General features: G+C 36.5%; 1 protein-coding gene across 3 annotated transcripts in view; it reads left to right on the plus strand.

Annotated features, from left to right (window-relative positions):
- LOC129939005 (calcyphosin-like protein) overlaps positions 1-23,615 on the plus strand; it is a 115,430-nt gene extending 91,815 nt beyond the window's left edge. The window contains exons 1-6 of one of the 3 annotated variants that reach the window (XM_056046856.1): positions 1,791-2,016; positions 21,779-21,993; positions 22,663-22,782; positions 22,915-22,972; positions 23,036-23,248; positions 23,322-23,615. In XM_056046856.1, coding sequence (XP_055902831.1) covers positions 21,827-21,993; positions 22,663-22,782; positions 22,915-22,972; positions 23,036-23,248; positions 23,322-23,423 — 660 coding nt within the window. In that variant the 5' untranslated portion in view covers positions 1,791-2,016; positions 21,779-21,826 and the 3' untranslated portion in view covers positions 23,424-23,615. Of the gene's footprint in view, positions 1-1,790; positions 2,017-7,827; positions 7,956-21,778; positions 21,994-22,662; positions 22,783-22,914; positions 22,973-23,035; positions 23,249-23,321 lie in introns of those variants that run through there. The other 2 variants (XM_056046858.1, XM_056046857.1) reach the window with 2 other exon arrangements.
- Positions 23,616-26,323: the final 2,708 nt, after the last annotated feature.

The raw sequence follows: 26,323 nt of genomic DNA on the forward strand, positions 1-26,323 counted from the left end.
GGTTCTAAATGTGTTTCGCGCTTTACGTCCGATTTATGGTCTACATAATCGACCAAGTGAGCAAACAATTAATGCGATTGTGACCAAGTTTCGCACTCAGTTTACTTTATTGGACATTAAACTAAACCAACCACACGAATGCGTACAGTGCGTACAGAAGGGAATATTGCGTCTGTTTCTGAGAGTGTTGCTGAAGACCGTGAAATGTCGATTCGTCGCCGTTCGCAGCAATTGGGTTTGTGTTATTCGACCACATGGAAGATTTTACGCAAAGATCTTGGTGTAAAACCGTATAAAATACAGCTCGTGCAAGAACTGAAGCCGAACGATCTGCCACAACGTCGAATTTTCAGTGAATGGACCCTAGAAAAGTTGGCAGAAAATCCGCTTTTTTATCGACAAATTTTGTTCAGCGATGAGGCTCATTTCTGGTTGAATGGCTACGTAAATAAGCAAAATTGCCGCATTTGGAGTGAAGAGCAACCAGAAGCCGTTCAAGAACTGCCCATGCATCCCGAAAAATGCACTGTTTGGTGTGGTTTGTACGCTGGTGGAATCATTGGACCGTATTTTTTCAAAGATGCTGTTGGACGCAACGTTACGGTGAATGGCGATCGGTATCGTTCAATGCTAACAAACTTTTTGTTGCCAAAAATGGAAGAACTGAACTTGGTTGACATGTGGTTTCAACAAGATGGAGCTACATGCCACACAGCTCGCGATTCTATGGCCATTTTGAGGGAAAACTTCGGAGAACAATTCATCTCAAGGAATGGACCGGTAAGTTGGCCACCAAGATCATGCGATTTTTTGTGGGGCTACGTCAAGTCTAAAGTCTACACAAATAAGCCAGCAACTATTCCATCTTTGGAAGACAACATTTCCGAAGAAATTCAGGCTATTCCGGCCGAAATGCTCGAAAAAGTTACCCAAAATTGGACTTTCGGAATGGACCACCTAAGACGCAGCCGCGGTCAACATTTAAATGAAATTATCTTCAAAAAGTAAATGTCATGGACCAATCTAACGTTTCAAATAAAGAATCGCTGAGATTTTGCAAATTTTATGCGTTTTTTTTTTTTAAAGTTCTCAATCACCGTTTATTTTTAAACAATTTTAAAAGTGTAAATGATACCAATAATGCCATCGGTTTCAATTAAGTTGTATTTAATTTGTTCATTGCATACTTTTCATTGTCAATTTGGGTTACTAGAAAAACTGTCAGGTGTAGGCTTTTAAAGGCACGAAAGGAAAGGGTCGCATCTCGCAGCCTCTTTTACAAACCTTTTAGGTGATACCCTTATATGCTCTAGGCACTATTATAATTATTCAGTCCCAAAAATATCAAAGTCTTATAAAGTTTACTTAAAATTATTTGTTACTTAAAATTTACAAAATATGTTATTAATGTGAGATAGTTTTTCAATTTCAAAAAAAAAACTGAATCGTTTTTCCAGACAGTTGTCTAGAACCAATCGCTACTTTAAGATTTCTCCTTGTTTGTTGTAATCCCATCTCAAGAGTTTTTGTTGTCAGGACTAGATGTCGCTGCGATGGTCGCCACACCCTTTTTTCCACTAATACATTTTACTACACGTCTACATCACCAAAAAGAAAAACCATACTGCTGGTCACCCCAAATAAAGATAATCATTATCAATGGACGCAAAATATAAGTATACCTATTTCTACACCCTGTCATGTGTATTGCTCCTTTTCTGTTAGTCATTGAATGTGTATAAATTGTTGGTATGTCTATGCAGCAGAAAAATAGGAATGTCACTTTTTGGGCTGTCGTCGACGTCGTGTATCCCAGTATTCAGTTTCAGTTAGTTCTACCTTGATATTCCGCAGAAAAACATCGTCAATAACAGTCTAATATAACGTTCTAGTGCTACTCCGTATTAAGCGAACATATCCTTAAAAAATATCTCACTTTAAGGACACTAAGTAAAGATTGTGATTTCCTTTTCCTGTGTTGTCGGTGTGTTGTGCTGGTTATTAAAATAAAAGAGTGTGAGTTACATTTATATTTTGGAAAATAGGAAAAGAAGCCCTCTTACAGGATTAACACATTTTTGTACATCTTTCGAATTCTTATCTTGACACTTCTCACTTCTTTTTATCCTTTGCTCTTATGCTGTGGTGTGTTAAGATCCTTGTTGGGTTATTTATTTATGTTGGTGTGTGATTTTTTTAATGTTATATTTCATAATTCAATTCCGCACAGGAAACATACACGCAATCTATCAGAAAAATCGATTAAAGCCACGTCAGTCTATATCTTTTTTTTTTGTAATGGCCATTTTCGTGAACCATAATGCTGTGTCTATGTTGGTGTGCTGTATTAGAAGGAAGAAGGATATGTTTTCCATTTTTATGATCACCATGTGATACATTACAATTCCGTGGTGTGGTTGTTGTCGAGTTTTAACCTTGAAATTTGGACCACATATAGCCATTAAAAGTATATTGTCTATCTGTGTTACATGATTATTTATTGGAATATAATATAAAATGGTGTCCAATCTTCATTTTTTTCGGGAAGATAGAAAAACAGCAAATAAAATAATATATAACTTCGAAGAATAAGATTAGAGATTCAAGGAGAGTATACCGGCTAGGCCACGGAATATCGATTTTTCGAAACAAGAAATGTTTTGGATTCGACTCAAAGTGCCGCATACAGTGGCGCATAATAACTTTTTTTGTTGTAAAAATTAAAAATATTTTCTTGCATTGTGTTATCTAATTTTCTTATTTGTTTTTTTAAACTCGTAAGAATAAAATACTTATAAGTTAAGAAAATTAAAGAAATTTAATAAGCTATTTTATAATTTCGAACAATTTCGAAGGCTGGAGAAACAGAAATTTAATCGTAGCGAGAAAGTAAAAAATAAAATGTAAAGTTGCAAAAGGTTAAAGCAGACCAAAAACTCTCATCTAGAAAAATATACTTAAAAGTGAATGGCATACAATATCAGCTTTTATCCCTGGCAAATAGAAAGGGTCAAGAAAATGTTCAAATATAACCCATGCAGTTTCTTTATTTAAGCCCATTTACATGTACATAATTGACTATATTTAAGGGAATTAAGTAAAAGACGGAGAAAATAAAAGTTTTTGAAAAGCCTATTTTTAAAATTAGAAAAGTTACATCATTCGTTTTTAAATACAATCTTATGTTATATGTTAAAGAGAATAGCACAAATAGGACAAGTCCAGAAAGAAACGTCTGCCTGATTGAGAACTTAAAGTTATATAAATTAAAAAAAAGAAAGTGCAGTTAAAGATTAAAACGCTTCATTTAAAATTTTGTGTCTATATTTAAGTACTGTTTTGCAATTTGTGACTTCCATTTCCTGTAGAAGGCTTATGATTTCAGTATTTGAAAGAAAGTCAGTGCCTTGGATAAATCTTCTTATTTCTCTCAGTATCGCACATCGCCTAACAAAATGAAAAAAACATCCTCGCGCTCATTCAAGTTGCACAAGTTGCATAAAATCGATAAGTCATCGAGGTGAGGAATATAGTTCATATTAAGGAGTTCTCTTCTTAGACAGAACAAGCAGGGAATTTGTTCGATGGTATATTTTTCGTGGAAGTAGTTTCTTTCCCGGAGATCGTAGTCTAGTCTACTGTATATCATGCGATGCAGTGAGCTTTTGGCTTGCTCCGTGTATTTTTCACTTGAGGCTTCATCCAAACAAGGTATTAGGTGATATAGAAGAGAGGTTACTGCAGTTTAGGTCAACATCCACCTACTCGGCAAGTTCTAACCAGTCTTTAAACCATCCACTTCGGGATTGGATTAGTTGAAGAACTACTTTTTTTGGGAGACGATAACCTGATTCCAACATGATCATGTAGTTTGGCGTACTCGGAGGAAGGTGGAAAGTCAGTTTAATGTAAAATCTAAGCAGTTTTTCCACTTCCCAAGCTTGCGCCGCATAAAACATAATTGATTCCGATACATCTTCGAAGACCCTGAATCTACTGGAATGCGTAATTTTCTTATTATAAAAACATTGCTTCTATGCTACATTTATAGCTGTTTTCGCCTTAAAAAGTATGTCAGTTAAATGTTTTTCCATGCACAAGTTCTTAGTAAAGCAGACTCCTAAATATTTGTATTCTTTTACTAACTTTACTCTTTCACCATTATAGCGCCACTGCTCACTTTCACCCGATCTTCCTCCGCCATTCTTAAAAACCATCAGTTTTGATTTACTTAAATTTACCACTAGGTTCCATATTTTGCAATATTCAGCAAGCTTATTTATCATAAGCTGAAAGGACTGCAGTGTATACGGGAGTAGGACAATGTCGTCAGCGAAAAGAAGAGCTTTAAAGTTAACGGCTGCGTATTCGATTGCTGCTGGTAATGTTCGATGATATCCTCAATCAAGAGTGCAAACAAGACTGTCTAACTCCTGATTTCGTTTGGAAACACTCTGATAAGCATTGGCCATTTTACACTGATGCTTTGGCAGTCTTGTATAAATTTTCCAATACTGTACCGAATTTTAGCCACATTCCTAACTGGTAAAGCTTGTAAAATAGGGTATTGTGATCCACGGTGTCGAAAGCAGCTTTAAAATCAACGAAGAATGCAAATAGTTTCTTATTTCTCGATAGAAACGAGTCAGCAATCGAGCGGAGTACAAAAATGTGATCGACGGTTGAGTATCCCGATCTGAAGCCAGCTGGGATCTCACTGAGCAGATTTATTAGATTGCATCCATTTATTTAAACGGCCGAACAGAATCAAAGTAAATATCTTATATTACGAGTTCAAAAACGAGTTTCCTCTGTAGATGTCCGGATCTTCAGTGCATCGCTTCTTGTGGATTGGGAAAATCAAGGCAACGCTAAACTGGTTTGGGATGGATCCTCCCTCTTAGATCTGCTTGAATACTGCTGTTGTAGATAAAACTGTACCATATCTTTAGAATTCTGCGGGTATACCATCTGAGCCCGCAGCCTTTCCATCCTTTTGGTTGTTTATCGATATAAACACTTTTTCCCTGGAAATTGGTGCATATAAAATATTATTTTTGAAGGTTTGGCATATTGAATCTGAAACCTATTTGGCTCATCTGGGTTTAACAATTGCTCGAAATATATTTTCAGCCTATTTTAATTAAGACCCGGGCTAATTTTCCGACCAGGTTTCAAAACTCGGGCATCTTGTTGCACTTTGCAAGCTTATGTGCTTAGGCTTCCGAATTTTGTTTTTTGAAAACTTTTTTTTTTAATTTGAACAGATAGCTTTAATCGAAATTTAGTTTCAAAAGTCGGACTCTAAAGCGTATTTTTTTAAAACCATTAAAGATTAAAGTTGTCCCAATACTTAATATAGAATTCAATAATTGTTTGTAAAAAACGAACGGAGATTAAAACATGTTTGATGTTTGTTTGGTTTGAGCTCGAACTAAAGGAATTTTGAATCCCCTTATAATGATTAAAAAAAGTGCGAGCAATTAGGAAATGAAGACAGGATTAGAAAGGAGATTCCGATGAACATTAGGCTTGAATGTCTGCACATTGTAATGAGTGGGAAATATTGAGTCTGGTAAAGCGTTCCACATTCGTGTAGTGCGGCTAAAAAAGGAATTTCTATACTTAACAATACGTCCGAAGTTAGGCTCTAGTTTTGGTAGAATAAAAGCTTTATATCTTAAACATACTTACTTACTTAGGTCCTAAAACCTGTTAAGTCCGTTGGAATCTTCTTAAGGAGCATAGGGCCTCTACTACGCTTACGCGCCATTGTTAACGGTTTCCGGAGATGTGTTTCAGCTCCCTCCAATACTTGCCTAGTGACGCTGATTCCGTCTCGACTGCGCCTGTGCCATGTGCTTCTCGGTCGTCCAGCTCTTCTTCCTTCTTGTGTGAGCAGATTCCACTGCCTGCAAAGCGGTCGTTACCTTTCCGAAGCGTATGTCCAATCCATTACCACTAACGTCTTCTATAGGTTCCTGACCTGTCCTTCTATGATGGATTTCATTTGAAATACGGTTTGTCCAGAAAATCCATAGGATGATGCGCCAGCTGGCGTATTGTTCGGTTTCGCCTACGATGGAAACGATTCTTCCAAACTCCTACTCTCCACTTTTTTCATCGGTTGCGAGAAAATATTTCTTTGAGAGGATACTTGGGTTCCGAGGCTGATCATTTTTGTTTTTGCCGGAATTAAGTTTCAGCCCCACAACTTCTGCTTCTCTCTCCTCACATGTTGCCATTTGATGGAGATCCATGATCCTATGAGAGAGTAAGCAAAAGATTTTTTTGGAAGCTTGACAATAATTCCCTTTCGAAAGTTTCGGTGGTCCAGGCTTCTTTTATGAGCTGATTAAGCAGTTCGCTTGATGACGTTGGCGCTGCTTGTATTAGTTTCTTCAGGCGCTTCAGAAGGTATCGGCCGTACGTTGTTTGCAAACACTCGGTTTAACACCGATGAAAGGTGTTCTTTCCACCTTCTGACTTGCTCATCCACCGAACTTTTCACATAAATTATAGCCAGATCAAAAACGGGAACAAAAATTCTTGAATCTTCGGAGAAAACGTAAATACTTAGCAGCATTTTTGGTGATGTTGAATATTTAACCCCTCCACAGCAAGTGGTTTGTGATGCAAGTACCACCCAAGTGGCATTAGGAGAACGTTAAGCTTTTGCGACAGTAGACAGCATTGATTTTCGAAGCATTAAATAATACACGGTTTTTGATTAAGTAGTAGTAGTAGTCCACATCCGAAGAACAAGTAGGGTAATCTACAAACGAATATTAAAAGCTAAGTTTAACCAATTTAGTGAGTTACAAGTTTCAGACAAAATATCATTTATAAATATAAGGAATAGCGTCGGAGACAAAACGGAGCCCTGAGGCACACTAGAGTGAATGTGGATATTAGATTTAAACCCATCAAATACTTCTTGAATTTCAATTGAACGGTCCGAAAGGTAATATCCATCAAAGAAGGGGTCCATCAATTTCAAATGCATGCATTTTGATAAAAGGATCTTGATACCAAAATCTATCAAATACCTTTGAAAATGCCAGAAAATAACTTACAAGACCGATTTTTATCTTAAATATCTCAAAAAATAAAATAAAAAAGGCACAAAATCTAGAAATTAGAAAAGCCATAAAACCGAAATACAATACAATTCAGTATTACGCAATAATACAAATTTACGTTTTATATATTGCAATCTTTAATAGTACCAGTTTTCAAACATTTATTAACAAGCATATGACTTTTTGACAACTGCGTCAAAATCAGTTGTGAAAATTTCATGTTTTTGATCAATTGGAAAAAAATATTTTAAATTTATTAATTGAAATAGGTTTTTATAACCTGAATATGAAGTTCAAAAAACTATTTTCGTTGACATTTTAAGGCCGACTTTTTAAAGAGTTTACTTTGTGTTGTTTACTTTTTCTTATGTTGTGCAACACAATATTATATCATTTTATTATTGAGTAAATAAAAGAAAACCTCATTTCTCAATTTCAACAAGTTCTTCATATAAGCAAAATCATTGAAGCAAACGAATTTATTCTTTCGATTACGTCTTACAGCATAAAACCTCCTCATTGAATTACAAATAATATTTTTGAATCTTAAAATGTTCCAAAGGCCCACCCATAAATTGAAATTTTGGTTAAATGAACCGTGAAATTGTCTACTGTAAGTAGAGTGTTGTCTAGTGACGCAGTAATGTCAAAACGAACAAACCAACCCACCCACCACGTGACATCTGGCATATCGCGAATAAAAATATTCCTTATTAAATATAAAACTGTGTTCTTTTTTGGTTCAATCGTCGTCGTTGGTCGGTCCTCTCAAAGAATTAATTACATTTTTATTCTATTTTGATTACAAAATAAAAATTACATACAATTCAAAATAAAGTTGTTTGAAAAAACAAAACTAAATTCTAATATTTGGTGAGTGAATAATATAGAAGATTTTTTTTCCAAAATAGTGTAAACAAAAATTCAGACTCACTGAGAAAATATAAGAACAAAAATATTAGACGTCAAAACAATTCGACACATGGAGTCCTGCCACCGTTCTTCCCTGCTGCCAGCCGCGCCCAAAATCTGTGCAACTTTCAATGTGTGTCATTAAAAACGATATAAAAGAATAATCAATGATGTAATAAGCTATCAGCCATTTGAAGCCTCTAATAATATGTAATTAAATGTGTCTTTATTCTTCCTCATGAATACATAATGAATTATAGATTTGTAGATATGCCTGGTGTCCTTAATATTTGTATTTGTATGGGTATTTTTTTGTTCTTATTGTTGGGGAGTTCTTTTTTTTCCGATTCAAATGAAATTATGTAGATTTCGTGATAGGGGGGTGTTTCGAACAAAATATTTTAGCAATTATTTAGAACTTAATATTTAAGTTAAAGTGGGTATGGAACTGAAATTGAATTAAAGGCACGACATTGCCGCACGAAATGGCATTTTTTTGGTCAAATTATTGATTGGATTTTAAAGTGTATAAGAAATTAACGCGATACACATTGAAACTAAATATTGGGTGTTTTTTTTTAATGGATATCGGGTTTTAACTTCCAATAGAAAGTTATTGTAATAGGTCCGATTTGTAAAATTTAAAATGTTGACATTTCTCGACGTTTCAAGGTCCCTAAATTCTAAAAAAAAAAAATTAGGAGAGATGTCTGTACTTGCGTGTGAACGTGAGATCGTACGTTCGAGAAGTTTTGTTCATGTATGAAGTACTTCATAATTAACTTCCCATAGAAAAATAATAAATCAAAAAAACTGAAAAAAAAATTTGTCACCTCCAAAATTTTAAGACTAAAATATGATTTCATCTCCAAAACAATTTTGTGCAACGGAAAATAATGTTTTTGACATGTGATAAAATTTTGAGAAAAACCGAATTGGCAGTTTAAAAAAAAAAAAAATAAAAATCCAAAAAAAAAACATTACTCAAAATTGGTAAAAATTGAATATCGATTCAAATATATTTTCAAAAACTTGAAATTTGGGCTTCAATCTTTTTTTATCTTATAAGAAATATTGTTATCAACATTCTGAAAAATGTTGAGAAAAATCGAATTGACAGTTCTTTTACAAAAATAAAAACCTAAAAAAAAATTTATAAAAGTTGGTAAAAATTGATTTCGACTCTTTTCAAAACTTTAAGATATTGGATTTGAATTACTTTTATCTTTCAAAAAATATTGCTGTCAACATTCAGTAACATTTAAAAACAAATCGAATTTACAGTTTTTTTTACAAAAAATTAAAAACCGGAAAAAATTAACAAAAGTTGGTAAAAAATGATTTTCGACTCAAATAGCTTTTCAAAAATTAAAAATATTGACTTCAATCTTATTTTATTTCATAGAAAATATTATTTTCGATTTTCAGTAATTTTTATATAAAAATCCAACAATCCATTTTTTCATAGAAAAATAAAATCTACAAAAAATAGTACGCAAATTTTTTAAAAATTGATACAATACATATAGATAAACCGACAGACAGGATGGGAAGTTATCAGTGTGGGCCGCATCCCAGCCTCTTTTTTATTAAATAACCACCACGCGAATTGTTGCAAGCATCGATTCTTTTGAGGTGCTCGCGTATCCCCACAAAAAAAAAACGCAGAGCTGTTTCAAATCATATCTTGGTGGCCACGACGAGAAATTTCACGGCCAGGAAAGTTCTTTTACAATAAAGACATATTCGCACGAGTTGTGTGGCATGTGGCACCGTCTTGTTGAAACCACATAATTCTTCAAGTCGTATTCTTCAATAGCGGGCAAAAAAAGTCGGTTATCATTTGGCCGAAGCGCTTCGAATTGATGGTGACAGTCGTTCAATCGTCGTTTTCGAATAAGTAAGATCCAATCACACCTCCGGACCAAAGGTCTCACCAAGCAGTGACTTTTTGTGGATGTAATGGCCTCTCTTCAATTCTTTTAGGATTCTCCGAAGACAATTTGGTTCGAAAAATCGCCGTCCACCGCCTGTGTTGTTTAAGTACCCCTTCGACGTATCTACGACGCACAGTGGTACGGTTTTTATGGGAGAGCAGATAAAAATGTGTTTAATCTGAACGGTTCAACGGATTTAAATGAAATTTGGCATACATCTTTAGATTGGAAGTATTTTCTGTTATATTATTGAAAGACTTTTATTAAGATTTCAGTGTTCTTTATTTGAGCTTACAAAGTGAACTGGAAGACCAAGAAAAACTATCAAAAAGCGAGACCACCACGCTAGCCGATTATGTTATGCTTAGTCATTCATTTTAATGTTCATTTTGAGATAATTGTTGTTTAGACAAGTATGCTTAGAGATGGGACATCATACATCATTTTCTTTTTAGCCTGTGGCCTTAAACATGTTATTATTGGATCTGAGATTATGACTATATGATGCATCACATCTTCGGTAGGTTTTATGATCCTTATTTCGGCATTCTTGTGCTTTTTCGAAGAGCGATCCAACAGGAAATGCACAGCTTTTAATTATTTCTTCTCCATGGATATATTTCTAAACAAATAGTTCAGCAGTTTCCCACATGTAAGCTGCATTTTTTTCAAATCTAATTTTCTATTGATGTCATTACTTCAAGGATAAAAGCAAACCGCCGAATTAGGGATTTACTAGCTCCAGTGATTTCTGAAGTCATGGTTAGATTTGTCGTCATTACTTGTCTCCGTACCTTGTTTTACAAGATTGACAATGATGCCCAGTTTTTAAGGAAACTCCTGCTGAATTTTCTTCTTCTGAGTATCTCTAATATGGCGGGTCTCATTGTTGGATATCCATGCTTTAAATGGCATACATTTTATCCGAGCGTGAAGAGGAGACATTCCCATTTTCAAAGCCTCCCTGTTAACAGCTTTGATTCTTATATTTGTCAGGTTATTCATATTAGAATTTGTTGCAGGAGTTTCTGTTACAGATTGGGCTGTCTTCCCGTCCTGCCCTACTTTTAGCGAAAAATTAAAACAAAAAGCATTAAGCTCTATCATATAATTCAAAACATCATAAAACTGTATAATTTTTCGTGTGTTGTTTTCAAGAAAATTAAGTTCAAAGTTGAAAAAATTTTCAGTCAGAAATAAATGTTTTTGCAAAAATCGAAATTCTCAGATCTGGGCCAATGTATTAATGTTGTTTTATTTTTATAATAAAGTTTGACATTTTTTCTTAAAATAATGGGCTTAAGCAGTTCATTCTGAAAATTAATACCGAAGAAATCAAGACGGAGTTTTTTAAAATCCGATTCAGTGAAAAATGTTTGACCATAACTTCCACATCTGCACGTACGTATCTGCAGCTGATTTTTTCTGTGCTTTAACATTAATGTATGGAGCACATGCTGGCACACTTACTTTCTTGGTATCTTTTGGCATTTTTTTTTAAATCTAAAAGTTTTTAAGTACTACTTAGTCTTAATTCCTGGGAACGACGAGCAATCGACACATTCGGGTCTTCGGCAACACTTCCACTTACAGCAGCGAAATTTTCAGGGGTACAAGCGAAACGATGATGCACAGGCCATACAATAACTGACCTAAATTGTTGAAACCCCAAAATAGATAACCCGTTATAAAGTGACGTGATACCAAAGTAATATAATTTGAAAAATGTCAATTATTGGTATTTTTTGTAAATCAAGAAAATTAAAAAAAAAAATAACTGTCATCTCGAATATTTTACGAACAAAAAATGATTTTATCTAAAATAACAAAGAATAATATTCTTGAAATTCGTTAAAATTTTGGAAAAAAAAAATCGAACTGATATTTTTTTTGACAAAAAATTAAAACTTTAAAAAAAACGTTACTTAAAGATAGTGAAAAATGATTTTCGACTGAAATATCTTTTCAAAAATTATAGATATTGGCGGCAAACTAATTTCATCATGCAGAAAATAAAGTTTTCGATATTCTGTAAATTTGTTATAAAAATACAATTCAGTTATTTCATAAAAATTAATATTTACAAGAAAATACTTTCAATATTAACTATGCAATTATTAATTTGTATATTGAATAAAATAGTTAGGTAAAACTTTGAAAATTTAATAATGTTGATATTAGCCTCGCCCAAGGCTATCCATGTGTCTTCTTTTTTGGCTTCGTTGTACCAATTTGTACTTATTTCTGATAGATCGTCACGCCTTTGTTTTTGGGTATCCTGCTGGTCTTATGATCTCTGGTCTCCATTTCGCTGACATTTTTGTCCATCTTTGGTCCTGAAGTCTAGATACATGTCCTGCCCAGCTCCATTTCATCCTTCTTGTTCAATTAATGACGAAAATATTTCTGGTATCTTCATTTCGTACCCCTTGGCTTGGTGGTATGTTTCAATTTTTTTTCCATTTTGGTTTGACATATCCTTATCTGCTCATTGTTTGTAGTCCTTAAGTAAGGATCTTTGCAATACCTCAAATTTTCATATATTTATTGGAAAAGTGTACAGTGAATAATGTAAGTTAAAGCGGTTTCCATTTAAAAAATATGGAACGTCACACGAATTAAGGGATTATTTTGAGGACTTTTTTGTAAGAAAAACTGTCAAATGAATTTCAAGATTTTAAATTTTACCAAAAGTAAATAATAGTTGAAATGAGTTCGAAGTCAATAGCTTTATTTGTTTTCAAGAAATTCAATTCCAAAATCAAATTTTAGTACATTTGTTTTGTGAGTTACTTTCTGCAAAAAGAAAACTATCACACAGACTACACCATCCCCCAACTACAATTCAACAGAAACTTCCAGATTTCTATACCTACCAGATCATTTTGGGAGGAAAGGACATTCTTGGAGGATGAGTCAATCCAAAAGAAGGAGTTTGTGGAGGTGTGTACTCTGAACGACTGAAATTAAGTCTCTCATTCCGCCTTCCCAATCATTGTAGCGTGTTCCAGGCGGAACTTTTGGCGATTAAGGAAGTCTTGTGTTGGCTGAAAGAAAACGTGATATCAACATCTGATATCCGTATTTTCTCTGATAGCCAGGCCGCTATCAAATCTCTAGACTTTGTCTCTTCAAACTCTATAACAGTCCATAACTGTCGATCATCTCTTATGGAGATGGCACATCAAATTAATATTCACCTTTGCTGGGTGCCGGGCCATAGAGACATTCCAGATTACTGTAAGGCAGATGACTCGCCAGGAACCGTACAGTACAGCCAATCCTCCCACGTTGAACACTAACTGGCATACCAATCGCTGCTAGTAAACTGTTGCTAATGCACGACGCTGTGAGGAGGGCAGGCACCAGGTGGAACAACATCACCACGTGTCAAGCCAAAAAAACCATCTGGCCAACACTGGATTTAAAACGTTCAAGGTGCTTGCTCTCTCTAAGCGGATCACATATAAGCTCGATAATAGGTGTCATAACCGGACACTGTCTAATAGGAAAGCACGCCACGAGACTAGGCGTATTCTCAATTAACTTTTGCAGAAGCTGTATAGACGGGGACGCAGATCAACAAATCCGCCTACCCGACCTTGACGAAGTGAAGATAGCTATATCTAAACTTAAGGCAAACAAAGCTTCTGGAGCTGACGGCATCGCTGCCGAACTATTCAAAGCAGCAGGCTATGACTTGGTACGGAGCATGCACCAACTCATCTGCAAAATATGGTCGGAAGAAAGCATGCCCGATGAGTGGAATCTCAGCATAGTGTGACCGATACATAAGAAAGGAGACCCTCTAAACTTCGCCAACTACAGAGGCATCAGTCTCCTTAGTATTGCGTATAAGATCCTCTCTGCCTAACGATGTGAACGTCTGAAGCCATTCGTCAACAACCTGATTGGTCCTTATCAGTATGGCTTTAGACCAGGAAAGTCCACTATCGACCAAATATTCACACTACGGCAGATCTTGGAAAAAAACCAAGAGCTTCAAATCGATACCCCCATCTCTTTATCGATTTTAAAGCCGCGTATGACAGCATCTATAGGGAAGAGCTCTACCGAGCAATGTCTTGTTTTGGCATCCATGTCAAACTTATCCGTTTGTGCAGAATGACGATGGAGAATGCACGCTGCTCTATCAAGGTTGGAAAAGATCTTACCGATTCATTTGATGTCAAAAAAGGTTTTAGACAAGGCGATGCACTGTCATGCGACTTCTTCAACATCGTTCTGGAAAGAATTGTGCAAAACTCAACCCTCAACACTAGAGGCACAATCTTCCAAAGGTCCATCCAATTACTCGGATACGCAGATGATATTGACATAATTGGAAGATCAAAGCGTGATGTCAGTGAAGCGTTTTTGAGCATTGCGACGGAAGCGAAGAAGATGGGTTTAGTGGTCAATGAGGGCAAGACCAAGTATATGCTGTCATCAAAAAAGGACACTAAACGACGACGTCTTGGACAAAACGTCACCATGGACAGCTATAACTTTGAGGTAGTTAAGGACTTTGTCCTCCTAGGCACCGCTATTAATGCAGACAACGACACCAGCGCTGAAATCAAACGAAGAATAACTCTTGCAAATCGATGCTTCTTTGGATTTAGAAGGCAATTGAGAAGTAAAGTCCTCTCTCGAGCATGTAAAATCACCATCAATAAGACACTCATTATCCAGGTTCTCTTTTATGGCGCTGAGGCCTGGACCCTGTCAAAGAAAGATGAGAGCGTCTTAGGATGCTTCGAGAGAAAAATTTTTCGGGTGATTTTTGGTCCCGTACGCATAGATGGAGAATAGAGGAGGAGATATAACGACGAAATGTACGGGCTGTACAGCGACACTGACCTAGTTGATAGAATTAAAGTCCAACGGCTTAGATGACTAGGTCATGTAGAGCGAATGGACATCAACGCTCCAGGTGACTCAGGTGGCGCACCCAGGTGGGAGAGGACCTCAACCAACTTGGCGTGCGAATCTGGAGACAGCTAGCTAGGGACCGAGCTGGCTGGAGACGCTTGTTGGTTGAGGCCCAGGTTCGCCCCGGACTGTAGCGCCACCTTAGTAAGTAAGTAAGTGTATGGACGAGGAAGAGAAAGAAACGGTGCTTCATCTTCTCTGCACTGCACATGCCCTGCTCAAGCTCGAAAACGCAAGAATTACCTAATAGAATTCTTCTTTAACGATCTAAACGATCTAAATCATATCGGTATAATCAGCCTGTCACGTTTCGTAAGGGACTCAAGCTGGTTCCATTGAGCTTAGGAGGAAGCCTCAAGATTCATGTGGTATCGCAATGGACCATTAAACTGGCCTAAGTGTGTCCGTTTCCATCTTGGACAGCCACTATAACCTAACCTAACCTAACCTAACCTGGTAACAATTGTTTTTCACTTAAATATATTTTCAAAAGCTTGAGATATTGGCTTTAGACTAATTTTATCTTTTAAAAAATATTGCGGTCAACATTCAGTTAAAATTTGAGGAAAATAGATTTGATAGTTTTTTTACAAACAAATAAAAACCTAAAAAATATTGTATCGACATTCAGAGAAAGTCCGTTTACAAAAAAAAAAAAATCTACACAAAATAGTACGCAAATTTGGAAGAAATTGATGTTCGGTTCTCGATATCTCTGAAATTTATTTCACTAAGCCAATTTGTATTTGTTTCTATATAATAAAAACTTTTAAGAAATGCTACTAAAATTGGTAAAAATTGGTTTTCGACTAAAAATCTCGTTAACAAAACTAGAATTTGTTGGTAATTATAAAATGTTTAAGGATAATTCAACTGACAACTTTTGTAACAAAGCACGAAGGGCTACAAACTCTAAAGGAAGACAAATCGGCCGACGGGCTGGGAATTTGGGTCGCATCCCAACCTCTTTCTTAAGTTGCTTTAATAAGAAGCAACATGCTTAAAAGACCTTTTTGCAGAATCTAAGAATATTGAAACGTTTAATAAGAAAAATCGGGTTGCAAAAGCCCGGTTAAAAAAGCCCAAGACAGTCCGCCATTCAATATAATTTATGTTTACCTACATTATGTTTATTTTGTGCATTTAAACAAATTCACTGATTTGATGATGATGATCATTTTATTTTTTTTAAATTAAAAAGTAAATATTAATTTAATTTACCTAACGCATGTAAGTACTTTCTATTTCAATATATGTTTATACAGGTATAAATAATGTAGCGTCAAGATAATCGATATGCTATATTAAATATTCAAAGTCGCTGAAGACTAAATAAAAAAATGATTAAATGAAAGTGAATTGATATAAAAATACATTATCAATACAATCTGACCAAGAAAATTAAACTAATTTGTAAATGTCAGCATATATGGTATACTGACTTGTGTAGCTTACCTTTGCTTTTCAGAATAAACAAATATTCTAATTGAAGTAATTTTAAAAATTACATGGCAATAAAGGACAAAAATAATAATCGTACTCACACTTTCATGATGGAGCCATGATTTTTGGTTTGGTTTTGGTTTTTTCCCTAATACAAATTGTTTCTAATTTCAGAAATTTAGCGGTCTCTTAGTGTATTGTTTTTATCGCCAAGATTTAATAGCTCAAGGTTAAATTTACCATCTAATTGAAAATAGCATCGAGATAGTACCAAAATTGAGTAACTCTTGCTTACCACATACTTATTTGGCGATCGTAATTTCCTAAAATATTTCAAGCCTCTAAGGTGGAAAGCACAGTGACAGATTTGTATCTTAACATTAAATGTTACTAAAATAAACATAATAAAGGGTGTCCCAAAATTAACTCAAGATTTGAATTAAATAGAAAACGCCGTTTTTAGTCCTTTGATAGTTATATTTTTATTGACTCGTAAAGTACATAGGCCTCCACGGCTTTGCATGCACATGCGCACTCTTTTGTTGAAATTTGTATGACCATTCTGCATAAATGTGGCTGAATTTCGTTGATGCAGCGTTGAATCTCCTCCTTTTATGCACGGGTGGTTGTGGGCTTGTTAACATAGACTTGTGATTTCAAATAACCCCATAAAAAGAAGTCTAACGGTGTTAAATCACACGATCTAGGAGGCCAATTTTGATCACCGAAACGAGAGAGTACACGACCTGAAAATGTCTCATGCAGTAATTGAATTGTTTCACGGGCTGTATGACATGTGTCACCGTCTTGTTGAAACCACATATTGAACACATCAATATCTTCCAATTTTGGCAGAAAGAACTGTGTAATAATGTCGCGATATCGAGCACCAGTAACAGTCACTGCTTGACCAGCATCATTTTCAAAAAAATATGGCCCAATTATGCCTCCAGCCCAAAATCCACACCATACAGTCACGCGTTGTGGATGCATTTGTTTTTCGACAATCACATGTGGGTTCTCCGAACCCCAAATGCGGCAATTTTGGCGATTGACAAAGCCATCAAGATGAAAATGTGCTTCATCGCTTAGGATGATTTTGCTCGAAAAATCAGGGTCCATTTGTTGATGTTCAATAATCCATTCAACGAACACTCTTCTCTGTATATGGTCATTAGGCTTCAATTGTTGTGTTAATCGAATTTTGTAACCATAAAGACACAGATCTTTGGTGAGTATACGCTGCAGAGAGGTTCTCGAAATTTGCAATTCTTGTCCACGACGTCGAATTGAGGTTCCTGGATTGTCAGCAACACTCTTACGCACTGCTTCGACATTCACATTTGAACGGCTTGTTTTTGGACGACCAGTATGTTTGGCGTCTCCAACGGATCCAGTCTCCATGAATTTTTCAATTAATCTCTTCACAGTTGACGAAGTTAAAACACTATTCCGACCATATTTTGTATGAAATTTTCGAACTGCAGCCGCCAAGCTTTCACTATTTTTGAAATATTCTTTAAAGACACGTTGTTCTATCGTGTAACGCTCCATTTTAAATAACCCAATACTGTTAGCTGTCAAATTGCTTTTTTTTCAGGGTTGCCAACACTTCACTGCACAAATGGCGGCGAATTCAAATCTTGCGTTAATTTTGGGACACCGTTTACAATTTTATAAAAGCGATTACAATAAAACAATCCCAAAAAATCTATATTCAAGTTATTGCTGCAAACCTCGATTTGCTTTAAAATAGTAAAATAATAGGTTAACTAACTTAACCACTCTATAAAAGCCTTTTTTTTTAATTAAATTCGATAAATTTATAGTGGGTTTGAGTTTATTATGTTTATAGAGAAATTTCAAGAGAAGAATAGTCAAAATAATTATCAACAAATGGACATTCTACTATCATCTTAGCTGATTCCACTAAATAATTCTTGTTCTAATATATTCAAGCTTAAAGTCCAAATTATTAGGCAATCAGATAATATAAAAAATAAGACTTATTTGTACCTTTTTAATATTTTGAGATTAAAACAATTTTACCACAAATGATCCACAGATGATCCACAAATTTACACATTGATAGTTGAGAATTGTGAGTCACTAGGCCCTAGTTCTCAACGGACTGTTAAATGACTTTCAATTCTGTGAGGCAATATTGCAAGCTTTGCAGAAAAAATCAAATCAAATAACTACTTATGATACGAAGAGACAATTTTGTATGAGCAGGTATTTTAGTACCCGTGGCATGATGGTTAGTGCTTTGGACTGTCATGCTAGAAGCCTTGGATTCGATCCCTGCCTGTACCGTGTAAAGTACTTTCTCAAATTAGACGTTCGGATTCGGCTTAAAAACTGTACTTCCCCCCCATTCCTGACAATATCACTGGCACACAGTATTGGTTGAGAGTCGTGATTCACAAGGCCATAGTTCTCAACAGACTGTTGCGCCACCTTTTTCAACATAAAAACGTGAAAAATTACGGTCTCGTTAGACTTTTACCCTCATGGCTAAGTCTACAGCCCGTACAGTAGTTCCATCTTCTCCTCCACTCCCCTTCGATACATACGGGACCGTAGATCACACGAAGAGCTTTTCTCTCGAAGCGACCCAAGGTGCTTTCATCCGCTTTTGTCATAGTCCATGCTTCTGCACCGTATAGCAGGACGAGGATGATGGGGGTCTTATATAGCGGCACTTTGATCCCTCGAGAGAGTACTTTACCACTCAATTGCTTTCGTAGTCCAAAGAAACAGCGGTAAGCAAGAGTTATTCTGCGTTTGATCTCAGCGCTAGTATTGTTTTCTGCGTTTAAAGAAGCGCCTAGGTAGACGAAGTCCTTGACTACTTCAATGTAACGTCTGTCGGTGGTCACGTTTTGACCAAAACGCCGGTGTTGCAAGTCCTTTCTTGACGAAAGCATGTACTTTTTTTGCCCTCATTAACCCTTAAACCCATTTTTACCGCCTCTGCCCCATAATTGGACAGACTTTTGAAAGATAGTGCCTCTATTGTGGACGTGTGAGCTCTACACTATTCTTTTAAGCACGATGTTAAAAAATCACATGCGCATCACCTTGTCTAAAACCTTTTTTGACATCGAAAGGTTCTGTTAAGTTGTTTCCAACCTTGATGGCCTTGATGGAGCAGCGTAAATTCTGCATGGTCATCCTGCACAAACTGACGAGTTTGGCAGGAATGCCAAAACTAGAAATGGCTCTATACAACTCGTCCCTGTAGATGCTGTCATATGCGGCCTTGAAATCGATGGAAAGATGGTGGGTGTCGATTTGATATACTTGGGTTTTTTTCTAGGATCTGCCGTAATGTTAATATTTGATTGACTGGACTTTCCTGGTCTAAACCACACTGATAAGGACCTATCAGGTTGTTGACGATGGGCCTAAGACGTTCACATATTACGGCATAGAAGATTTTGTAGGTGTTGTTGAGTAGACTGATTCCTCTATAGTTGGAGCAGTTTAAAGGGTCTCCTTTTTTTAGGATCGAGCAAACAATACTGAGGTTTCATTCATCGGGCATGTTTTCTTCCGCCCATATCTTACAGATAAGTTGGAGCAAACCAAATTATCTCCAGCTGCTTAAAAGAGCTCGGCATTCAAGCCATCCGCTCCAGCGGCTTTATTTTCAGCTTAGATATGGCAATCTTGACTTCGTCTAAGTCGGGAGGACGGGATTGTTGGCTTTCGTTATCTATGTTGAACGTTCATCCTGCCTGACAGCAGAATTCGGTTCCGCAGAAGTGGTTCTTCCATATACTCAGCATTAAATGCGGTTGAGAGACGGCAACCCTCAGCTTATTAGGGCGAGAGAGTGTCTTTAACATTGCGGCTGAAGCAATTCCAGAAGGCGTTTTCCCGGGCGTATTTTTGACGAAAACAGAAGTTTGTATTTTAAAAATAGCTTAGAACTTAGCGCACCCACATTCACCTCCATCTTTATCAACACCGCTGCATTGTCTTAAGGTTGTACTAGATAAATTTAACTTGATGGGAATTGAAAGAAAAGAAGGTTCGAATGTTGGCTATGTGTCTACCAGATGACCTCAAGTTTAGCGACGGTTGCTTTAAAAAAAGGAAGAAAACTTTTAATTTTAAAAGCTCGACAAAATAATAGAAAATAGATTTACTCGAATGTTGAGCTCGGGCTTACGATATCTACGATCTTAAGCAAGAACTAAGCTTGAATCAAAACTTCAGAATGCCTTATTTAAGAGTCTATTGTTACAATTCAATAGTCGGCGCGACAGAGATTGATGTTAAGCTATTAGGCTGTAGCGGCGTGGAAAAACAGACATACTCACAGCCTTGCCGCCAAACACACTTATTTCGGTTTCTTTGTCATGTTGGATTACATTGTCCAATGGAATGCAATACTTGCCATAGCTCCTATATGTCGCAAGTAAATTGAGCCATGTTTAGTAATCTTTTTGAATTCGTAAATCATTAGTACCACCGCTATTGCATATACTTCCGATATCCTTCTCGACAAGTCTTGCAGTTACTTTAAATTTTAAGATAAACAGTACGTATACGCCCAAGTGTGCAGCTTTGAGCGCGAAAACTATGTTCAATCTTAAGAAATTGTTCATAACAATGAAAAGGTAACTTTTAAGTAAAAATGTTGCCTAAATGTTTTGCTGAATGTATAAACAACTGAAAAAATGCCCCTAATTTTAAACTACTTTAACGAATGCCTCCTTCATTTGATAGCAGTTGCCTTTCGGATCATTCATTACAAGAAGTATTGGATGGATTCAAGTCTGAAATCCCCAAAATAAACGCTGGTGTACCGCAGGGCTCTGTTCTATTTCCAACACTCTTTCTTCATTTTGTTAATGATCTCCTGTACAACTTCTAACCCAATGCATTGTTTCGCTGACGATAGTGCTCTTAGCTTTTCATATTAGTTTTCGAACTTACATCCCTCTTCTACCTGTTATCTACAAGACTTGTAAATGTCCAAAGCTTAAGTATAATTCCCATCTCTAGGTTGGTGCACCTGTAACCTACTAAATTGAATGGTGGTAATATCATCATTTAGGTCACTTGAACATCGTCGTAATGTTTTTTGTCGAACTCTTTTTTGCCGTCATTTTAACGGTTTATGCCCTAAAAAAATAACCAATTTTATTCCTCCCTTAAACAGTTCAACCGAAATACTCGCGCTTCTAGGAATTTTCATCTGTAAAGCCTCGAACCCAACTTCCGTTGCACTCTCAAACACAAAGATTCATTCTTTAGCCGTACCACACGAATGTGAAATGCTTTACCACACTCTGTCTTTCGCAGTCACTGTGATATTCAGAAATTTAAAATCAAATCTGTTTCGTAGAATGCAAGGCAGAATATAAAAATAAAAACTTAAAATCTTTTTGATTAATAAATATTTGCATATTTACACTTTTATAATAAATAATTTGTTTTCTTATTTATTTTTAGAGCTAATTCCCAAAGAATCTTAAAACCTTCATCAAAACTTATATCAACATGAGCTACAGCCACAACAGCCACTTACCCGACTTATATACAAAGGAAGCTTCATTAAGCCAAGAATCTCAACGATCACTAGACAATGGCATTGTAAAGGATCCAATTGACAAGCTAAGGTTGCTTTGTTTCAGTCGTGGACAAACTGGTATCCTTCAACTTGCAAGGTATGTTACAACGATACACTTCAATTTAAATAAATAAATCCAAACAATATCGATGCTATATGGCTACAAGTAGGACTCTACTCGTAGTCATCATAATACAATGTAACGGCAACCTACTTCAACTTCATACAAATCTTGTGTCCATTCATTCTACACAATTCTGGACATAATTGGATCTCTTGTCTGAAGTAACAAAACAAATGTATCTGAAGAGTAGGGTGGGTCAAATGTCAAATGAATTTATACTTTGTTATCCTCTTGAACCACAAGACTCTGGAATGTATAAGCTATTTATGAGTGATGTTCCAAATTTGGAGACAAATTTAAGTAAACTAAAAAGAATTTGACAGCTGTCAGCTAAGAGCCTTTAAAAAACAAAATCAATGGATAATGCCGAGGTTGCACTATTGAGCAATAAATGTACGGAGGATTGGTTTAAAAAAGGGCTCAAGGATTTTAGTTTTTTAACAAAAAAATTATTTTATTTTGACCCACCCTAATGTGTAGCCCACTTTTTCCCAAAGGAATACTCAGATACACATAACTACTTCATTTCTTTATTTGTTGTTTGGTGTTGACTTTGTTTCGGTTTTTCATTGTGGGATTTTCTACTGTTTTCATTATTGGTTTTGTTTATGTGGTCTTTCTTTTGTTGTACGCACCGAACAGGTCCTTCCGCAACATGGACGATGATGGAAGCAAGGCTCTGAATTTTGACGAGTTTAAAACTGGCATTCGGGATACTGGCTTGAACTGCAGTGATGATGAGATCTACGAAATGTTCAACAGGTAAGAGAGTCTGAGTTTTGTATTGTTTTTAATTTTGTGTGGTTTTTGCTGTTTTATCAAAAACCTTATCTATCAAAAAGAAATTCATTTATAACATCTTTTGATTTTTTTGAAAATTCTTTTTTTTGATAGCTTCGACCAGGATGACAATGGATCCATAAGCATGACTGAATTTTTGTTAAAGCTTCGGGTAAGAATATTTATATAGACATTTGTTTTGATTTGCATAATTTAATCATGCTTCTTCAAATAGCCTCCAATGAATGACCGTCGAATCAATATAATCAATAAGGCTTTTGATAAAATGGATAATACCGGTGATGGTGTCATCACAGTTGCTGACCTCAGGAAGGTTTATTCAGTCAAGGAGCATCCAAAATACGAAAGTGGTGAAATGTCATCCGATGAGATTCTTAAGGAATTTCTCAAGAACTTCGAAGGAAAGGGCGGTGTATCTGATGATATGGTAATGTAGTTTATTTATTTTCCTATCCTCTCAATATTATATTTAATTTTATGTTTTGTCTTTAAACCGACAGGTGACAAAAGAAGAATTTATGGACTATTACGCAAGCATCAGTGCCACCATTGATAATGATACTTACTTTGATTTGCTCTTGAGGACAGCTTATAAACTTTAAATGAATTAATTTAAACTATTGCACTTGCATTTATTCATTTTAAATTTTTGTTTCATTTGGAGCACTTTGGTTTAAATGTGAGAGTGGTATTAAATGTATTGCCTTAAAAATTTGTCCATTTTTATTTATTAAAATCATAAATATTTATGAATTAAACACTATAGAAGTGAAATAAATGCTATAAACACTGAAGTTGGACTTTTATTTTTATTTGAATAACAAAAATTGAGTAAGTATTTTGATACGGTGTAAGTCTCTTTGATGACTTTCTTCAAGGATGGAAAAATGAGGGAGGATTATTAAAATTTAAATGCAATTGTTTCGCATGATATATTTTTAAGCTATCGATTTGTACATATATACATATGATGGAAGGAAACCAGCAAATAAAAAGTGTAAGCAGAAAGGAAACAATTTAAGGACATTTTTCCAGAAATGCGAATTTTTGGAAAGCTAAAAGTTTTATAGGTATTGGACAGATTTCGGTTTATAAAAATATAAAAATGGATATTTGAATGTCATTCTAAAAATCAAAAAGCAATAGAAAAACACTATGGTCTCATAAGTTAACTTTGTTAGCAAGTCTAACAGAAAAAATGTATTGGAAATACGGATTGTTAGCCCGTCATATGAAAAAGGTAATTTTTAAATGATTAATGCAAAACAAAAAAGGGATGGGCCGGACACAAAGAGGATGAAAAACTACGATATTTACTATTATGACTGCTACCACGAAAACCAACAGCGCTTATTTGGATGCGGCTTCGTCATTGGAGCCAGACTTAGGCAAGAAGTCTTGAGCTATAGGTACATCAATGAGCGCCTCATGACCATACGCATCAAGGCTAAATTTGGGAACATTAGCCTGTAGTCCTCACGATTTTAATGATAAGATAGGAAGAGAAGACATCATTAGTGGAATAATCGGAAAGAACAGCCTGCACGACAACACTTCCGACAACGGATTCAGGCTCATAGATTTTGCTGCCGGGCGAATCGTCATGGAAGCCAGTACGCGTTTTCCAAACCTCAATATCCACAAAGAAACTTGGACTTCTCCAGATCAATCTACCGTCAACCAGATTGACCATATTGCGATCGACGCCAGACACTCTTCCAGCATCATGGATGTACGAACTTTCACGGACCACTACCTCGTTGTAGCCAAGGTAGCACTTCTGATTTTTAGACACAAGGCAAAACGGAGGTGCTGGAAGAAGCTACAACGTCGAACGGCTTCAATCGCCAGAGATCGCCAAATCCTTTTCGGACCGAGTTACAAAGAACCTCTCTCGAAGTTCTCTGCCGCCAACACAATGTATCTAAAACCAGTGGCAAAATTGCCAAGATGCAATCAGAAAAGCGACCTATGTTGCGCTAGGTTTCAAACAGCCACCAACAAGGAAAAGCTGGTTTGATGAGGAATGCCGGCAGGCAAATGCAGGCAAACAACAGGCACGCAAAGCGGCGCTGCATAAAAGGACGAGAACTGCTCATGAGCTCTATGAGCAGAAGAGGCGAGAGGAACGACGACTTCTCCGAAGGAAAAAGAGAGGGCATGAGAACCGTGCGGTCGAAGATGTTGAGAGGTTTAAAAGCAGATATGAAGTTCGATAGTTTTATGAACAGGTGAAACGAAATTCACAGGTACATAAACCTAGAACCGAAGGGTGCAAAGACGAAAGTGGAAACATCATAGTGGAACCGCAGTCAATGCAGAGGATATGCAAGGAACACTTCTGCAGACTGTATAACGGCGACGATCCATTCAACATAGACGACGAAAGCCAACAATCCCGTCCTCCCGACTTAGACGAAGAAAAGATTGCCATATCTAAGCTGAAGTGTAATAAGCCGCTGGAGCGGATGGCTTGAATGCCGAGCTCTTTAAAGCAGCTGGAGATAAGTTGGTTAGGAGCATGCACCAACTTATCTGTAAGATATGGTCGGAAGAAAACATGCCCGGTGAATGGAACCTCAGTATTGTTTGCCCGATCCTGAAAAAGGAGAATCTTTCGATGTCAAAAAAGGTTTTAGACAAGGTGATGCGCTGTCATGTGATTTTTTTAACATCGTGCTTGAAAGAATAGTGCAGAGCTCACACGTCAGCACTAGAGGCACTATCTTTCAAAACTCTGTCCAATTACTGGCATATGCTGATGACATTGACATAATCGGAAGAATTCAGCGTGATGTGAATGGGGCTTTTGTGAGTATTGAGCCAGAGGCGGCAAAAATGGGTTCAACGCTTGATGAAGGTAAAACAAAGTACATGCTGTCGTCAAGAAAGGACATACAACACCGACGAAGTCTCGGTCAGAACGTCACCATCGACAGATGTAACTTTGAGGTAGTCAAGGACTTCGTCTACCTAAGCTCCGCTGTAAACGCAGAAAACAACACCAGCAGAGCTGAGATCAAACGCAGAATAACTCTTGCTAAGCGCTGTTTTCCTGTGCTTAGAAAGCAATTGAGTGGTAAAGTCCTCTCTCGAGGGATCAAAGTGTCGCTATATAAGACCCCCATCACCCCGTCCTGCTATACGCTGCAGAAGCATGGACTATAACAAAAGCGGATGAAAGCACCTTGGGTCGCTTCGAGCGAAAAGTTCTTCGTGTGAAATACGGTCCCGTATACATCGAGGGGGAGTGGAGGAGAAGATGGAACGACGAACTGTACGGGCTGTACAGCGACGTAGACTTAGCCAGAGGGGTAAAAGTCCAACTACTAAGATGGCTTGGTCACGTAGAGCGCATGGAAACCAATGCTCCGGCCCTAAAAGTCTTCGAATCCACACCCAAAGGACAGCGCAATAGAGGAAGACCACGGATCAGGCGGCGCGCACAAGTGGAAGGTGACCTCACCAAACTTGGAGCGCGAGACTGGGACATCTAGCTAGG

This window comes from Eupeodes corollae, chromosome 1 (assembly GCF_945859685.1).
Source record: "Eupeodes corollae chromosome 1, idEupCoro1.1, whole genome shotgun sequence".
Taxonomy (NCBI): Eukaryota; Metazoa; Arthropoda; class Insecta; order Diptera; family Syrphidae; genus Eupeodes; species Eupeodes corollae.